At 36.5% G+C, this 18,946-nt stretch overlaps 1 protein-coding gene across 1 annotated transcript in view; it reads left to right on the top strand.

The window, feature by feature from the left end:
• The window catches only part of LOC100986411 (putative zinc finger protein 730), a 33,281-nt gene extending 14,858 nt beyond the window's left edge, over positions 1-18,423 (top strand). Inside the window, 5 exon segments of the mRNA XM_063600098.1 lie at positions 2,097-2,223; positions 3,021-3,116; positions 14,145-15,362; positions 15,608-15,734; positions 15,736-18,423. Coding sequence (XP_063456168.1) covers positions 2,097-2,223; positions 3,021-3,116; positions 14,145-15,362; positions 15,608-15,734; positions 15,736-15,841 — 1,674 coding nt within the window. The 3' untranslated portion in view covers positions 15,842-18,423.
• Positions 18,424-18,946: the final 523 nt, after the last annotated feature.

Below are 18,946 nucleotides of genomic sequence, written 5' to 3' on the forward strand. Positions count from 1 at the left end.
GAACCTGTTCTGTTTGGGTTGCATAGGAACAGGGCAGTGTGGCCCACATTTTTCTTAACTGTAGCAGAAATTGCTGGTGTCTGTGGCAGGGGAGGGCACCTGAGGACAGGAAAGGAGAAACATATTTTTACATCTGTGGAGCAGCTTATTGTTCCTGAATCTCTTCTGTTATAAAGGACAGAAATGGGTAGAGTTTTTCTGTATTGGTCCTTCTGCCTATGAGTGTGGTGGTAGCAGGTAAAGATGTGGTGCTTACATCGTTCAAGGCATATTCTCCAGATGCAGATGTAATTTGTTTCAAAAATCTCATCTGAGAAGAAATTCCAGAGAAAGACGAGAAGAGAAAAAAATGGCTTTTTTTCAGCTAAACATGCCTTGGAGTAAGGGTTGTGTCCACTCTGCCTGCTAGAATGCCATGCCTTTAGTACTTGCCAAACTTTAATTCTCTACTTGTGCTTTTCCTCTTAAATGAGTTTGTTGTAACTACGTTTTAAAATTCTTATAATAGTCAAGGATCTCAGAAAAATATTTCTTTCCTATGTACCAGAGCCTTCTGTACATTCTCTACATCATGGCTTCTTATATGCCATGATTCTCACCATGAATTTATAATCTGCAATATTAAAAATGTTCCCTTTGTGGCTGTTGAACATGGGAAGGTGTGGATGCTCAAGATTCCTACTGGGGAAACGCCGGGGTTCTTAGTAAAAATAAAGACCATGTAATGTTGAGGTTCTGTCTGTGTTCTCCATCAGCTCTATGTAGAGAAGGATTAAGAAAAGCTTATTTAAACAGGGTGTCATTTATTACCCAGTAAGTTCTGAAAAAAATTATTAGGAGATACTTGTTCTCCACGGTGCTAAAGAAAGACTATTTAAAATAACTATTAACTATTAACAATTATAGAACATGGGAGATATCTGTATTTTGAACTTTGCATAAAACTGATGTTTCTTTATAGTTAAATTCAGGCTGTAATTTACTTTTGGAGGGCCACTATTACAACAGTGATGCTGTGTCCTGTGTGCATCAGCACATCATAAAAATTTGTCTTAGCCCAGTTGATATTAGTAACTCACTTGATTAATGAAGCTGACAGATTTCTTCAATATGGAGTTAATTATTTTTCTCTTCATTAGTAGTTTCTTTATGCAGCTGATGTGCAGAAACCATGACATTTAATCTGGCAGCTGCCCTTCTTATGTTTTCTTTGCCTTTACCTGCCTTTGGAAAATGAAAGCTCTAATGTTTGTTACAGGCCAGAAAAACTGGAAAAAAAAGACTACAGGCTCTTCCAGTTACTCCATATTTGACAAAATAGCCTTCTTGGGCCATAAATATTGGCATGACTGGTCATCTTGTGTTTTTTTTGTTTTTGTTTTTTTGAGACAGTTTCACTCTTGTTGCCCAGGCTGGATTACAATGGCACAATCTTGGCTCACTGCAACCTCTGTTTCCCAGGTTCAAGCAATTCGCCTGCCTCAGCCTTCCCGAGTAGCTGGAATTACAGGCATGCGCCACCATGGCCAGCTAATTTTGTGTTTTTAGTAGAGATGGGATTTCTCTGTGTTGGTCAGGCTGGTCCCAAAATCCTGACCTCAGGTGATCCGCCTGCCTCGGCCTCCCAAAGTGCTGGGATTACAGGCATGAGCCACCGCACCAAGATCCAGAAACTCAGGCTTTATTCCAGACCTTCTGACACAGACTGCATTAACAAGATCTTCAGTTTATTGTAGACATTACAATTTGAGCAGTACCTTCTAACTCAATGTGACTTTTCCATCTGAAAAGTTTACACAACTCTTTCTGTATGATGTAAATATACCACTCAAAAATGTACATGTTAGTGTTCATGTCTTACTTCATCATCTGGAAAAGTATCATATATATACTGATATTTTGGATCTTATGCCAATCTCTTTTCTCAGAGTTAGAGTATACATTAGAGAATATTTCTGTGTTGAAGGTTATTAGATAATTTCAGTCACCCCTATAAGTAAGACCCAATTATATTTACTCTTATTTCACCTTGAGTCGAATTTAAAATTCTGCCCAGGGGCACTTGGTAAATATGTGTGTTTGTTTGTGTTTTTCAGGGAGCGTTGACATTTAGAGATGTGGCCATAGAATTCTCTCTGGAGGAGTGGCAATGTCTGGACACTGAACAACAGAATTTATATAGAAATGTAATGTTAGAGAACTACAGAAACCTGGTCTTCCTGGGTGAGGATAACTTTAATACACAATTCCTAATATACCCTATAGATTTCATTTATTTTTGTAAAAATTCTGTGCTTTCAGATCCCGGGTTTTTTTTTTTTTTCTTTTTCTTTTAAGTCTTCAGGATTTGTCCATGTAGAAAAGAATTTCAAGATGTTTTATTTTGACCTGAACTTTCCACTTTCCTGAGCTGATTTGTTTCCTTCATTCTAGATTAGGGTTAATTTTAGAAATTTAGTTGCAACATCTTGTTGCTCACCTCTTAAAATTTAATCACCATCACCAATTTTTGAATTAGTACAAAGTAGTTAAATTAAGAACCTATAAAATTAAAACATTTTTAAATATTTAGAAATTTCTTTTATTTTTTTTATTTTTTTGGAGACAGAGTCTCATTCTGTCACCCAGGCTGGAGTGCAGTGACACAATGTCGGCTCACTGCAACCTCTGCCTCCTGGGTTCAAGCGATTCTCCTGCCTCGGCCTCTTGAGTAGCTGGGACTACAGGCGTGTGCCACCACACCTAGCTAATTTTTTCGTATTTTTAGTAGAGACAGGGTTTCACTATGTTGGCCAGGCTGGTCTCGAACTCCTGACCTTGTGATCTGCCTGCCTCAGCCTCCCAAAGTGCTGGTATTAAAAGCATGAGCCACCATGCCCGGTATATTTAGAAATTTTTTATAAATTATTATTTTGGGGTTAATTTACTAGAATATTCCATTACATTCTCTTTACTGAGAGCATTACTAAGTTGGTAATTGGAGAATATGAGCAAGATTCATGTTATTTTTCATAAAACAGGTATTGCTGTCTCAAAGCCAGACCTGATCACCTGTCTGGAGCAAGAAAAAGAGCCTTGGAATTTGAAGACACATGATATGGTAGCCAAACCCCCAGGTAGGTGACAGTAAATACAATACACAAAACTGATAAGAGATCTATAGTTTAAAAAAAGAAAAAAGCCAGTTTTTAAAATAATTTGGGAAGCTGTTTTACAAAGGAAATAGTTTCTGTTTCTTTTTATTTATTTTGCTTTTTATTTATTTTTTTTCCTCTCACATAGAAGCATCTTTTGTTTTATCTTTTTTAAATCTCTAAAAATTCTTTCCCTTTGGTAATCTTACTTTACAGTGAGAGCCAAAGTCCATTTCATGGCATATAATAGACTGCACAATCTCACTGCTTTTCCATTGTTTCTGGAAACACACAGATATTTGAATAATTTTGAGAAACTCTATGTTGAACTATTTTTATTTTATTTATTTCTTTTTTTTTTTTGAGACGGAGTCTCGCACTATCACCAGGGCTGGAGTGCAGTGGTGCGATCTCGGCTCACTGCAACCTCTGCCTCTCGGATTCATGTGATTCTTCTGCCTCAGCCTCCTGAGTAGCTGGGATTACAGGCGTGCACCACCACACCCAGCAAATTAAACTATTTTTTAAGTTCTCTTTTTGCATTATGTCTGAAATGTGTGAGAATAGTGGTTTCTGTTTCATTTATTTATTGCTAATTTTTCTGCATATTCCATGCTGTTTTATTACTATAGTTTTGAAATATAGTTTGAAATTATACAGCATGATGTCCTCCTGCTTTTTTTTTTTTTTCTTTCAAGATTGCTTTGGCTATTCAAAGTTTATTGTAGTTTCATGTAAATTTTGGAATTGTATTTTCTATTACCTTAAATAACTGGAATTCTGATGGGAGTTTATTGAATCTAGAGACACCTTAGATAACAAGTCATTTTAGCCTGGGCATGGTGGCTCACACCTGTAATCCCAGCACTTTGGGAGGCCGAGGCAGGTGGATCATGAGGTCATGAATTCCAGACCAGCCTGGCCAACATAGTGAAACCCTGTCTCTACTAAAAATACAAAAAATTAGCCGGACGTGGTGGCAGGCACCTGTAATCCCAGCTACTTGGGAGGCTGAGACAGGAGAATTGCTTGAATCTGGGAAATGGAGGTTGCAGTGAGCCAAGACTGTGCCACTGCACTCCATCCAGGGCAAGAGAGCGAGACTTTGTCAAAAAAATAAAAATTCAAAATAAGGCACTGCAACAACATTTATTCTTTCCATTAATAGACATAAAATATTTTTAAATTTATTTGTGTCTTCTCTAATTTTTTTAATTGATATATCTTTCATTTAAAATATTTTTTAGTTCCTTGGTTAAATTTGTTCTCAGAAATTTATTTTAGTGCTATTGTAAATAAGATTACTTTCTTTCTATATTTTATCAGATAGTTTAAGTGTATGGAACCATAATGTATAGTTGTATGTTAATTTTCTATTTGCTAATGTCTTGAGTATAATTATTACTTTAATCAGGTTTTAATGTACTGTTTATGGTTTTTTATATATAAAGTCAAATGCTCTAGAACCAGCAGCTTCTTACTTGTCTTCAATGTCAGTGACTTTAAAAATTTATTTTGACTAATTTTTCTGCCACGTACCTTCAGTGCTATGTTTAAGTAGAAGCATTGAGAATGGGCACAATATAGTTTTGCTTTGGTCTCTGTGAATTTTAAGAAGCAAACACCTCTTCAAGTTTTTATAAACTGGCTTCAAGATGTAAAGATATTCTTTTGTTGGGTGCCCAGGGTGATAGAGTACCCTCTGGGCTTATAGTGGAGAGGGGTTGTAGCTTGGTAACCAGGCTGCTGGGTCTTCACTGGGGTCCAACTTTAGTTGACTTGTTACAAGGGGCTTGGATAGTTATAATTCCCATTATATTTTTGGGCAGAGTGAATATCCTTTAGGACTTTGCTCTGTAGGGTAGACACTAGGGCAGGTTTCTGCAATTGGTTATGCATATATGGTGGGCTTTATATCAAAATGTAGATGAAAATAGCTTTCACTGGGTACCAGAAAGGATTTCCCCAGGTCTCTGTGTGGGTTTCCATGTAGGTAGAGCTGAACATGAACTGTGGCTCAAGGAGCTGGAACTGAGTCATGGAAGTGCTTCAGGGAAGACAATAAGGACCAAGGTCTGCAGTCTTGTCTGTGTGGCTATAAATGAGTGTCTTTTTCCAGGCCTCTGAAAAGGCAGGACCTCTTCCAGACTTTGGCTGGGAAGAGTTTTGGATGGTTTCAGAGTAAGTTCAAAATTCTCAGTGGGACCAAGTTGGGTGGATAATTTTCTGGTCTGTAGCCAAGAACAGGTGTCCTGTTGTTTGCCACCTGAATGAAAGCCTGCCTTCTAAAAAGGATGCTCCTCAATCTTAGGCATTAGCAGAGTTTCACAACTTCCTTCCTGAATCTCAAAGCTCTCTTAAAGGCACTTATTTTGGAGATGGGGTCTTGTTACATAACCCAGACTAGTCTTGAAATCTTTGCCTGAAGCAATTCTTCAGCCTTAATGTACCATGTAGCCATCATTACAGGTTTGAGCCATGATGCCTGTTTCTCTCATAAAGGCATTTTTTTTCAGGGATTGCTGACAGATTTTCTTGCTGTAGGAAAATAAGCAAATAGGGCACCTTTTATTTTTCCATCTTACTGATGTCACTCTCCCTGTACATTTTTACTTTCTATTTCAATTTTGTGTGTAATTTTAGATTGAAACATTTAGGGAAATATACTAGAATTGACATGTTATGTCTGAAGTAAATTAGATAATTAGTAGGCAGGCAGGCAGGCAAAAAGAAATAGACAGGCAAAATGGAATTATAGGATTTTCACCCATGTTTGTCAGCCTATGTCTAAAAAATAACATGATTTATTCTCAAATATTTGGTTTATATATCAGAGATCCTAACTATATTCTGCAAAAAATATATATATTTTTCTTTATTTAGCATTGTAAAGCTATTCTTTGCTTCTAAGCTTGGATTACAGCAGTTTCATTTTGTGTATAAATAGCATATATTTAAAACTTAAAAATTATTTTTAGTTTCTTTTAAATGTTTATTTATCAAAAGTTTTTCATTAGAATCTTCTATTTATAATTATACTGCATTTTCTCTGAAATTTTACTTGCATGCCAATGATTCAAAATACCTTTCCTCCATGAGTACAGTTTCAGTCTAATATTGCATTATCTAGACAAACTCTTTTTTTGTTTTTGTTTTTTGTTTTTTTCTGAGATGGAGTCTTGCTCCGTTGCCCAGGCTGGAGTGCAGTGGCACGATCTTGGCTCCCTGCAACATCCACCTCCTGAATTCAAGCAATTCTCCTGTCTCAGCCTCCCGAGTAACTGGGACTACAGGCACCTGCCACCATGCCTGGCTAATTTTTGTATTTTTAGTAGAGACAGGGTTTCACCTTGTTGGTCAGGCTGGTCTCGAACTCCTGACCTCAGGTGCTCCACACACCTCGGCCTCCCAAAGTGCTGGGATTACAGACGTGAGCCACTGTGCTCAGCTGACAAATTCTTTTTAATGCTACATCAACGTTGCATACCAGATTTTATGAATAAGCATTTCTGTTATTATTGTTTTGCAATTCCATATCAGTGTGTTTTTTCGGTGTGGGTTTCCTAACATCAGTTTATTGTGTTTGCTGGTGTTACAGTTTTAGGCAGTTTGCAACTCTGTTTGTACATATAAGTCAATGTGGGATATAATTAAGAGATAAATCAGCCATATGTTTATCACAATCAGAATATATGTGTGTGTGTGTGTGTCTCTATAAATATGACCCCTACTTTGGTTATGGCACATCTTATATACTTTTTTTTCTCAGCAGATTTTCCATAGTGTTTTTTTCTTGTGTAAGTGAGTAGTCATGAAAGTAGTTTTATTTTCACCTTGTGTTTAATAATAAATGTTTCCTTTGAGAAAAACACTTTTGTGACTTGAAGGTCATATTTGAAAAAATTTATAATTTTGTATCTTTTAATTTATTCTTTTTAAAAAATAGACTGGTTGCGGTGGCTCGTGACTGTAATCCCAGCACTTTGGGAGGCCAAGGCGGGCAGATCACTTGAGGTCAGGAGTATGAGACCAGCCTGGCCAACATGGTGAGACCCCATCTCTACTGAAAACACAAAAAATTAGCCGAGTGTAGTGGCGTGCACCTGTAATCCCAGCTACTTGGGAGTCTGAGACAGGAGAATTGCTTGAACCCAGGAGGCAGAGGTTGCAGTGAGCCAAAGTAGCGCCACTGCACTCCAGCCTGGGCAACGGCGAGACTCGGTCTTAAAAAAAAAAAAAAGATGTAAAAACATATAACCTAAAATTTACCATCTTAAAACTATTTAAGGCCGGGCGTGGTGGCTCACGTCTGTAATCCCAGCACTTTGGGAGGCCGAGGCAGGCGGATCACAAGGTCAGGAGTTCAAGACCAGCCTCACCAATATGGTGAAACCCCCATCTCTACTAAAAATACAAAAATTGGCCAGGGTTGGTGGCCAGTGCCTGTAGTTCCACCTACAGGGGAGGCTGAGGCAGGAGAATCGCTTGAACCCAGGAGGCAGAGGTTGCAGTGAGCCTAGATTTTGCCACTACACTCTAGCCTGGGTGACAGAGCGAGATTCTGTCTCAAAAAAAAACTAAGTATTCCTACTTGGGAGGCTGAGGCAGGAGAATGGCGTGAACCTGGGAGGCAGAGCTTGCAGTGAGCAAGATCGCTCCACTGCACTCCAGCCTGGGCAACATAGCGAGACTCCATCTCAAAAAAAAAAAGAAAAAACAAAACAAAACAAAAAAACTAAGTATTCATTTCATGGCCAGTCATGGTGGTGTTTCACATCTGTAATCCCTGGATATTAGGAGGCTAAGGCAAAAGGATCGCTTGAGCCCAAAAATTTGAGACCAGCCCAAGCAATATATGGAGACCCCATCTTTCCAAAAAAAAATTTAGGCTGGGTGTGGTGGCTCACGCCTGTAATCCCAGCACTTTGGGACGCCGAGGTGGGTGGAGCATGAGGTCAGGAGATCGAGACCATCCTGGCTAACACGATGAAACCCCGTCTATACTAAAAATACAAAAAAATTAGCCGGCTGTGGTGGCGGGCACCTGTACTCCCAGCTACTTGGGAGGCTGAGGCAGGGGAATCGCTTGAACCCAGGAGGCAGAGGTTGTAGGGAGGTGAGATCGTGCCACTGCACTCCAACGTGGGCGACAGAATGAGACTCCGTCTCAAAAAAAAAAAAATTAAAATAAACAGACATGGTGTTGTGCACCTGTTATCCCAGCTACTTGGGAGATTAAGGGGTAAGGATTAATTGAGCCTAAAAGTTTGACGTTGCAATGAGCTGTAATTGTGCCACTGCACTCCACCTTGGGTGACAGAGTGAGACACTGTCTCAAGAAGTCTGTATATTTCAGGCATGTTAAGTATATTCACATTGTTGTGTAAAAGACTTCTAGAAATTTTACATTACACATTAAACAACTACCAATTTTTCTCATTTCCTGGCACTTTTCAAACACCATTCTGTTTTCTGTTTCTAAGAATAAAACTGCTTTATATATCTCATAAAATTTTTGTCGGTTTGTGGCTGGCTCATTTAATTGTGCATAATGTCATCAAGATTTATCTTTATAATTGTTGGAATATTTTCTACTTCTTGCAAATTGAGTGATATTCCAGTATGGTTTTTTTTGTTGTTGGTTTTTGTTTGTTTGTTTTTTGAGACAGAGTCTCGCTCTGTTGCCCAGGCTGGAGTGCAGTGGTGTGATCTCTACTCACTGCAGCCTCCGCCTCCTGGGTTCAGGAGATTCTCCTGCCTCAGCCTCCTGGGTAGCTGGGATTACAGGCGCGCACCGCCACGCCCGGCTAATTTTTATATTTTTAGTAGAGACGGGGTTTCACCATGTTGATCAGACTGGTCTCGAACTCCTGACCTCATGATCCGCCCGCCTCGGCCTCCAAAAGTGCTGGGATTGCAGGCATGAGCCACTGCACCCAGCCTCCGATATGTTTATATTTCAAATTATATCTACTGAATAATTTGGTGACAAAAACTTGCATTGCTTTTACCTATTTGCTTTCAGTAACAGTGCTGAAATAATTACAGGTATGCAAATGACCTTCATAAGACCATATATGTAAAAGTTTATATATGCGCTGAATTCTATTTTATTTATTTATTTATTTTGAGATGGAGTCTCTCTGTCTCCCAGGCTGGAGTGCAGTCGTGCAATCTTGGCTCACTGCAACCTCCACCTTCCTGGTTCAAGCGATTCTTCTTCCTCAGCCTCCCAAGTAGCTGGGACTACAGGCACCCACCACCATGCCCAGCTAATTTTTGTATTTTTAGTAGAGATGGAGTTTCACCATATTTGTGAGGCTGGTCTCAAACTCCTGACCTCAGGTTATCCACCTGCCTCGGCCTCCCAAAGTGCTGGGATTACAGGTGTGAGCCACTGCACCCACCCTGCATTCTATTTTATTAGTCTACTTTTTCACCATTATACTCATAGTTAATTGTTTGGTTTTTTTCTTTGAAATGGAGTCTCACTCTCTCGCCCAGGCTGGAGTGCAGTGGCGTGATCTCGGCTCACTGCAAGCTCCGCCTCCTGGGTTCACACCATTCTCCTGCCTCAGCCTTCTGAGTAGCTGGGACTACAGGCACCCGCCACCACGCCCGGCTAATTTTTTGTATTTTTCGTAGAGACAGGATTTCACTGTGTTAGCCAGGGTGGTCTCGATCTGACCTCGTGATCCGCCCACCTTGGCCTCCCAAAGTGCTGGGATTAACAGGCATGAGCCATCACTCCCGGCCAGTAAATTGTTTTATTTATTTATATTTATTTATTTGTTTGTTTGTTTGTTTGTTTGTTTTTTCAGACAGAGTCTCTGTCTCCCAGGCTGGAGTGCAGTGGCGTGATCTCAGCTCACTGCAACCTCCACCTCCTGGGTTCAAGCGATTCTTGTGCCTCAGCCTCCTGAGTAGCTGGGATTATAGGCACCTGCCACCACGCCCAGCTTGTGTTTTTAGTAGAGACAGGGTTTCATCATGTTGCCCGCACTGGTCTTGAACTCCAGGGCTCAAGCGATCCACCAGCCTCAGTCTCCCAAAGTGCTGGGATTACAGGTGTGAGCCACCGTGCCTGGCAATTGTTTTAATTCTGTAGCTTTGTGCTGTGTGTTTAAATCAGAAACTATAAAGCCTCCAACATTGTTCCCTTTTTCTTTTTTTGAAGATTGTTAAGTACTTTATTGTCTGTTGAGATTCTGTATACTCGAGGGGTTGCTGTTAGAAAATGCAATGAGAAATTTCAAAAACATTACATTAAATCTGTAGATTGCATTGAGCAGGATAGACACATTTACAATATTAACTATTTCAACCTTTCTACAAGAGCACAATCAAGAATGTGTTAATTTTTATATATTTGTGAATTTTTTAGTTTTTTTCTCATTATTTATAGTCTCATTCCATTTTGGTCATATAAAGTAATTTATAAAATTTTAGTTTTAAAAAATTTGGTTAGACTCTTTTTTTGGCCTAGGACGTTGTCTATCAAGGAAAATGTTCTATGAGCTATTGATAAAAGTGTGTATCTTAAGGTTATTGATGGGTGCCCTCTATACCTTTGTTAGGAATAATTGTTTTATACTGCCTTCAAGTTGTCTGTTTTCTTACTAATAATATTCTGTCTTGTTTTATTTTTATTACAGAAAGTGCAATATTAAAGTATACAATAATTATATTGCTCTCTGTGTTTCTTTTATTCTGTCGATATTTGCTTTATATGTTTAGAGCCCTAATGTGAGATATATATATATACTCACACATACACACACAGAAACAAACACACACACACACACACAGAAACACATGTGTATATACAAATGTTTCATAGGTTCCCAGTGAATAAATCTATAATTTTTTGAGGTCCTATTTTGTCTCTTTAGAGTTTTGACTTCAAGTACATTTTATAAAACATGATAGTTTTTAACTTAAGATGTAGTTGCATAATATTATTTTGACCTCTTCTGCTCTCATTTGATTAATATTTGCATGAAGCATCTACTTCCATCTTCCCACTTTCAGTCTATTTTTTTCATTAGATCTCAAGTGACTCTTGTAGAAAGGCAAGTTGGATCTTGGTTTTTAAAATGTTTAATAAATCTATTTATTGAAAGTATGTCTCTTGTCCAGGTGCGGTGGCTCACTCCTGTAATCCCAGTACTTTGGGAGGCTGAGGCAGGCAGATCACAAGGTCAGGAGATTGAGACCATCCTGGCTAACACGGAGAAATCCCATCTCTACTAAAAATACAAAAACAAAAATTAGCCGGGTATGGTGGCGGGCGCCTGTAGTCCCAGCTACTTGGGAGGCTGAGGTGGGAGAATGGCGTGAACCCGGGAGGTGGAGCTTGCAGTGAGCCAAGATCGTGCCGCTGCACTCCAGCCTGGGTGACAGAGTGAGACTCTGTCTCAAAAAAAAAAAAAAAAAGTTTATCTCTCAATTTGAAAGTTAATTATATATTTTTTAAAATAATTTTATGAAAAAGACTTACTGTTATTTTATTATTTTGATTCTTGCATTTTTGTCCCTCATTTTCTCTTTTTGTCTTTCTTTGTGTCTTTTTGATTTTTGTATTGATATGGTTTTACTCATTTCTTATTCTCTTTGTGTATCTATACAGATATTTTCTTTATGGTACCTTAGGGATTACATAAAACCTCTTAAAAAAAACAAGAGTAGCCGGGCGTGGTGGCTCATGCGTATAATCCTAGCACTTTGAGAGGCCGAGGCAGATGGATCATGAGGTCAGGAGATCGAGACCATCCTGGCTAACACGGTGACACCCTGTCTCTACTAAAAACACAAAAAATTAGCCGGGCGTGGTGGCAGGCACCTGTAGTCCCAGCTACTCAGGAGTCTGAGGCAGGAGAATGGCGTGAACCCCGGGAGGCGGAGCTTGCAGTGAGCCGAAATAGTGCCACTGCACTCCAGCCTGGGGGACAGAGCGAGACTCCGTCTCAAAAAAGAAAAAAATATATATTTTTTTGGTTTGGTAAAAAATTAACTTCAACTGAATAAAAAATTCTTCCTTATTACATCTGCCTTGAAATTTGTCATTGATGTTGCTATCGTCTTTTTATGGTGTATATTTATTAACAAATGTTTATAATAATTGCTATGCTTTTATCTTTCAAATTTTAGAGAATAATTTAAAATGTTTTCTGCACCATTATGATAATGCTACAAAAATCCTTTTTTTATGTATGTGCATATTTTTCTCAGAACATAATTTGTTTTTGTTTGATTATATGGTATTTTCTTGAATCCTTTTATTTTCCATTTCAGGAACTGCTTTCAGCATCTTTTATATGTTTGTGAAGTTTTATAAGTATATGCAGTGCCAATATACTTTTTCAGAATTTGGCTATTTTGGAACATCATTTTTTCATTTTTCAGGACAGATTTGCTGATGGTGTTACTCTCACTTGAAAGCTATTTTTTTTCCCAGGACTTTGACTGCATCACACAGTTTCTTTCTGGCCTGCAAAATTTTTGTTGACAATTCACTGGTTATATCGTAAGACTATGTTTGTATATGACACATCACTTTTATCTTGCAGCTCCCAAGATGCTCTGTCTGTGACTTTTGAAATTGTGCTTATATATGTATTTGTTATAAATATTTTGTATGTATCCTAGTTTGTTTGTTAAGCTTCTTCATGTTTACATTGTTTTTCTTACTGAGGGATTTTTCAGGTATTATTTCTTCTTGTATTTTTTACCCCCATAATTTCTATTTTTTAATTTTTTCAATATTTTTGTTCTTATCTTCATTTCTGATTTTCTGTAGTCTGTGTTCCTGTTTCACCCATTGAATATTCAATTTTTTATCAATTTTTAAAATTAATGTGTACATCTTTTCTATGGTTTCCTTCTGAAAATTTTACAATATTTTTGATGGAATTATATTGCCCTGTTTTGTATACATTGTAATCTTTAATTGAGATTTGGACATTAAAAAAATCTACCTGTCACAATCTTTATAATGTAGTTCTGTCCTGACATAGTCTAAAAACAATCGTTTTGGCTAGACATTCTGGGAGTCTCTCACACATGTTCTTAAAATGTGTCTTGTCTAAAATTTTGTGTTTGCTTTTAGTTAAAGGAGTTTGTGTTTCTTCTTAAAAATCAGTAGGCCAGTTGTGGTGGCTCATGTCTGTAATCCCAGCACTTTGAGAGGCTGAGGTGGACATATCATGAGGTCAAGAGATCGAGACAATCCTCCTAGTCAACATGGTGCAATCCCATCTCTACTAAAAATACAAAAAATTAGCTGGGCGTGGTGGCATGTGCCTGTAGTCCCACCTACTTGGGAGGCTGAGTCAGGAGAATCGCCTGAACCTGGGAGGCAGAGGTTTCAGTGAGCTGAGATTGCACCACCGCACTCCAGCCTGGGCGACAGAGCAAGACTCTTGTCTCAAAAAAAAAAAAAAAAAAAAAAAAAAAATTAGTAATCACTTGCTACATTTGTTCTCTGTCTGTGATACCACAGTCTCTCTGATGCTGTAAAACTTATTTTTTTGTCTCAGCAGGCTCAAATTGTCATTTTAAAGTATGCCACCATTTCTTTCAGAACTTTTTGTCATAAGAGATAGAAACCAGTGTCTAGAAAAGCCCCTATAAACCAGAAATAAAGATGTATGTGCCAGTATTTTAACTTGTCTTTTAAAAAGGAAACCAAGAGTTGGTAATTTACTTGTAAAGTCACTATGTTACAATGGAGGGGAGGAAGAGCTGTGTTGGGTAAAATGTAACAGACTTTCTTTTTTCCTCTATATAGTTCTTTGCATTGTGTTCACCTGGGGCACTGTACACACTCAACTTACTTTTTTACAAATGTACTTTGGATTTTTGTTACATTTATATGTTTATGAAGAAATTAGGGCCTGTGGTATTTTGCTATGCTATCTTGTTAGGTAGTTTGTATAACTTTATAGGTTAGGTTTATAAACTATACTCAGTCTAGTACGTGGAGTAATTTGTTATTTTTATTTCTTTCAGTTATATGTTCTCATATTGCCCAAGACCTTTGGCCAGAGCAAGGCATAAAAGATTATTTCCAAGAAGTCATACTGAGACAATATAAAAAATGTAGACATGAGAATTTACTGTTAAGAAAAGGCTGTAAAAATGTGGATGAGTTTAAGATGCACAAAAAAGGTTATAATAGACATAACCGGTGTTTGACAACTTCCCATAGCAAAATATTTCATTGTGACAAATATGTGAAAGTCTTTCATAAATTTTCAAATTCAAACAGACATAAGATAAGACATACTTCAAAGAAACCTTTCAAATGTAAAGAATGTGGAAAATTATTTTGCATTCTTTCACACTTAGCTCAACATAAAAAAATTCATACTGGAGAGAAATCCTACAAATGTGAAGAATGTGGCAAAGCCTTTAATGAGTCCTCAAACTGTACTACACATAAAAGAATTACTGAGAAAAAACCTTACAAATGTAAAGAATGTGGCAAAGCCTTTAACTGGTTTTCACATTTTACTACACATAAGAGAATTCATTCTGGAGAAAAACCCTACCAATGTGAGAAATGTGGCAAATTTTTTAACCAATCCACAAACCTTACTACACATAAAAGAATTCATACTGGAGAGAAACCCTATAAATGTGAAGAATGTGGCAGAGCCTTTAACCAGTCCTCAAACCTTACTGAACATAAGAAAATTCATACTAAAGAGCAACCATACAAATGCGAAAAATGTGGCAAAGCTTTTAAGTGGTCCTCAACCCTTACAAAACATAAAAGAATTCATAATGGAGAAAAACCCTACAAATGTGAAGAATGTGGCAAAGCTTTTAACCGATCCTCAACCCTTAATAGACATAAGATAACTCATACTAGAGAGAAACCCTACAAATATAAAGAATGTGGTAAAGCTTTTAACCAATCCTCAACTCTTACTATACATAAGATAATTCATACTGTAGAGAAATTTTACAAATGTGAAGAATGTGGCAAAGCCTTTAGCCGGATCTCACACCTTACTACACATAAGAGAATTCATACTGGAGAGAAACCCTACAAATGTGAAGAATGTGGCAGAGCTTTCAACCAGTCCTCAACCCTTACTACACATAAAAGAATTCATACTGGAGAGAAACCCTATGAATGTGAAGAATGTGGCAAAGCTTTTAATCGGTCTTCAACCCTCACTACACATAAGATAATTCATTCTGGGGAAAAAATCTACAAATGTAAAGAATGTAGTAAAGCCTTTAGGCGGTTCTCACACCTTACTAGACATAAGACAATTCATACATAAAATTGTAAAGTCTGTGGCAAAGCTTTTAAACAATCTTTATACCTTACTACACATAAGATCATTCATACTGAAGAGAAACCCTACAAATGTGAAGAATGTGGCAAAGCTTTTAACCAGTCCTCAAATCTTACTAAACATAAGGTAATTCATACTGGAGAAAAACCTACAAATGTGAAGACTGTGGCAAAGTCTTCAACCAATCTTCACACCTTACTATGCATAAGATAATTCATACTGGAGAGAAACCCTACAAGTGTGAAGAATGTGACAAAGCCTTTAACAGCTCCTTAATTCTTAACAGACATGATTCATACCAGAGAGAAACTCTACAAACCTGAAAGTTGTAACAGTGCTTTTGACAACACCTCAAACTTTTCCAGACGTCAAAGAAATGCTGGTGAGAAATTCTAGAAATATGAAGAATGTGACAAAGCCATTAAATTGTTGTCACATTTAATTGTAGGTAAGGTGATTCATACTGGAGAAAACTACAAGTGTGAACAAAGTGGCAAAACTTTTAACCAATGCTCACACTTTATTGCACAGGACATTTATACTTGAGAACAAATATACAAATGTAAAGAAAGTGAAAACCCTATTAATATCTGCTCACATCAACTCAACATCAGAGTTCATACATAATAAAATCATTAAAAGTGCAATTACTGTCCGAAGATTTTTTCAGAAAATATAAGCCTTTAAACTTCAGAAGATGATTTATTTTGAAGACAAACATTAAAATGTAGAGAGTTATAGTAACTTTACTAGGATCACAATCTTATTCTACTCATTTTGTACTAGAGGCAAACCCTGAAGTCATTGCTCAAATTTTGTTCGACATCAGACAGATAATTTGTATTAATGAAAAACTCTCCAAATAAAATAGGTTTGGAGAAAACATTTTTTTCAAAAACTACAGCTTAGAAAACTTCAGAGAGTTTATACTAAAATATATTTTTGCGGATGCAATAAATAGAAAAAAAAATTTAATCCAAAATTAAGTTTATGTAAGGCCAGGCAGAGTGGCTCACACCTGTAATCCCAGCACCTTGGGATGCCAAGGCTTGCATTTCTGTAATAATAATTGACACTGATAATTTCTTAATGTATCTGTTGGTCATATGTATGTATTTTCTTGAAAAATATTTATGCCTCTTGCTTATTTGTTGTTTGTTGTGTAGTCATTTAACTTTCTTATGTATTTTTGATATTAACCCCTTGACACATGTATGATTTACAAATATTTTGTTCCAGTTTTTAGTTGACTTGTTGATTGTGTCAGATTCTGTGCAACAGCATTTTAATTTGTAGTAATCTGATTCATTTGTTTTTCCTTTTCTTCCCTGGGATTTTGAGGTTAAATTTAAAAAGTCACTGCCCAACCAATGTTATGGGGCTTTTACTCTATTTTTTGTAGTAGTTTCCAGTTTTCAGGCCTTACATTTAAGTGATTTATTTTGAGTGGCCAGGCACGGTGCCTCAGTCTGTAAAGACTGTAATCCCAGCACTTTGGGAGGCCAAGGCAGGCAGATTACCTTAGGTCAGGAGCTCAAGACCAGCCTTGCCAACATGATGAAACCCCGTCTCTGCTAAAAATACAAAAATTAACGGGGCATGGTGGCACCCACCTGTAATCCCAGCTACTCAGGAGATTGAGGCAGGAGAATCACATGAACCTGGGAAGCAGAGGTTGGAGTGAGCTGAGAAGGCGCCACTGCAGTCCAGCCTGGGCGACAGAATGAGACTCTGTCTCAAATAATAATAATAATAATAATTTATTATGAGTTTGTTTTTATATATGATGTGAGATGATAGTCTGATTTTATTACTCTACCTGTGGCTATAACATTTTCTCAACACCATTTATTGAAGATACTGTCCTGTCTCTAAGAAATAGTCACCTTTATTTAAAATCAGTTAGCTGTAAGTAGATGGATATATTTCTGGTCTTTTTTTTTTTTTTCCTGCTCCATTGCCCTATGTGTCTGTTTTTATTCAAGTACCATACTGTTTTTGTTACTATAGCTTTATAGTATATTTCAAAGTCAGGTAGCATGATATCTTTACTTTTTTTTTTTTTTTTTTTTGCTTTATTTGGCTATTCAGGGTCTTTTGTGTTACCATATAAATTGTAGATGTATTTTAAAAAATATTTATTATGTCACTGGGATTTTCATTGAGATTGCATTATATCTGTAGATCTTTTTCTGTAATACAAATATTTAACAGTATTAATGCCAATTCAAGAATAAGAAATGTTTTTTATTCATGTATTAATTTCTTTAATGTTCTTTAGAGTATAATGTAAGGTGTTTCAAATTTTTGGTTAAATTTATTTCAAAGTATAGTTATAGTTATTGAGATGGAATTGTTTTTAAATTCATTTTGAGATAGTTGTCAGTGAATAGAAATTCTGACTTTTGGATATTGCTTTTGTATTCTGCAAGTTTAATAAATTTGTTTATTCTATTAGGTTTTAGTAAAGTCTTAGGCTTTTCTTATGATTATGCATAGAGATAAAATATTATATAGGAATAATTTAACTTTTTCTTCTCAACTGGATGCTTTTGATTGTATTCTTCAATATGTCTTTCTTGGACTTTTAGTACTATGTTTAGTAAGACTGAAGAAATGGCACATTGTTGACTTGTTTTAGATCTTAGAGTAAAATCTTACATTTCCCTGTTTAGTATGTTATTAGCTTTGCATTTTTTGTTATATGTGATATTTATTGGCTTGAGGTGCCTTTTTCCTATACCTAAATTTTTCAGAGATTTATCATGAGGAAATGTTGAATTTTGTCAAGCTTTTATTCTGCATCTATTTAATGTTAAAAATGTAAAATCACAATGAATTCTACATAAATTGAAAAGTTTTCAAAGACTATCATGAACATCTCTATGTATGCAAACTAAAAAATTTAGAGAAAACTGATAAAGTTTTAACTATACACAACTTTCTAAGATTGAACCAGTAAGAACCAGAAGTCTTGACCAGAGCAAAAATGTATAAAATATATAATGATATTGAATAAGTAATAAAAAAAGTATCAATAATAAAAAGCCTTGTGTGATATAAACTCACAGCCAAATTTTACCATATATACAATGATGAGTTGGTACTAAGCCTACTAAATGTATTCCAAAATATCAAGATGGGATTCTGCCCTAACTTGTTATATAAAATCAGTATTGTCTTGATACCAAAATATAGTGAAGACATAAAAAAGAAAACTACAAGCCAGTATTTTTATAAACATTGAAACAAAGTTATTCATGAAATAATAGTCAACTGAGTTTATAAGTAAATCCAAAAGTTATTTTGCCACAATCATGTGAGCTTCATTCCATGTAAGGATGTTTTTTCACATGCAAGTCATTAAGTGTTCTTCACCATGTAAAGATAAGCCAAAAATTATATGATTAACACAATAGATGCAGAAAAAACATTCAAGAAAATTTAATATTGATTCATGGAAATATTCTCAACAAACTAGACATTGATGAAACATACCTC

Source organism: Pan paniscus, chromosome 20 (genome assembly GCF_029289425.2).
Source record: "Pan paniscus chromosome 20, NHGRI_mPanPan1-v2.0_pri, whole genome shotgun sequence".
Lineage (NCBI taxonomy): Eukaryota > Metazoa > Chordata > Mammalia > Primates > Hominidae > Pan > Pan paniscus.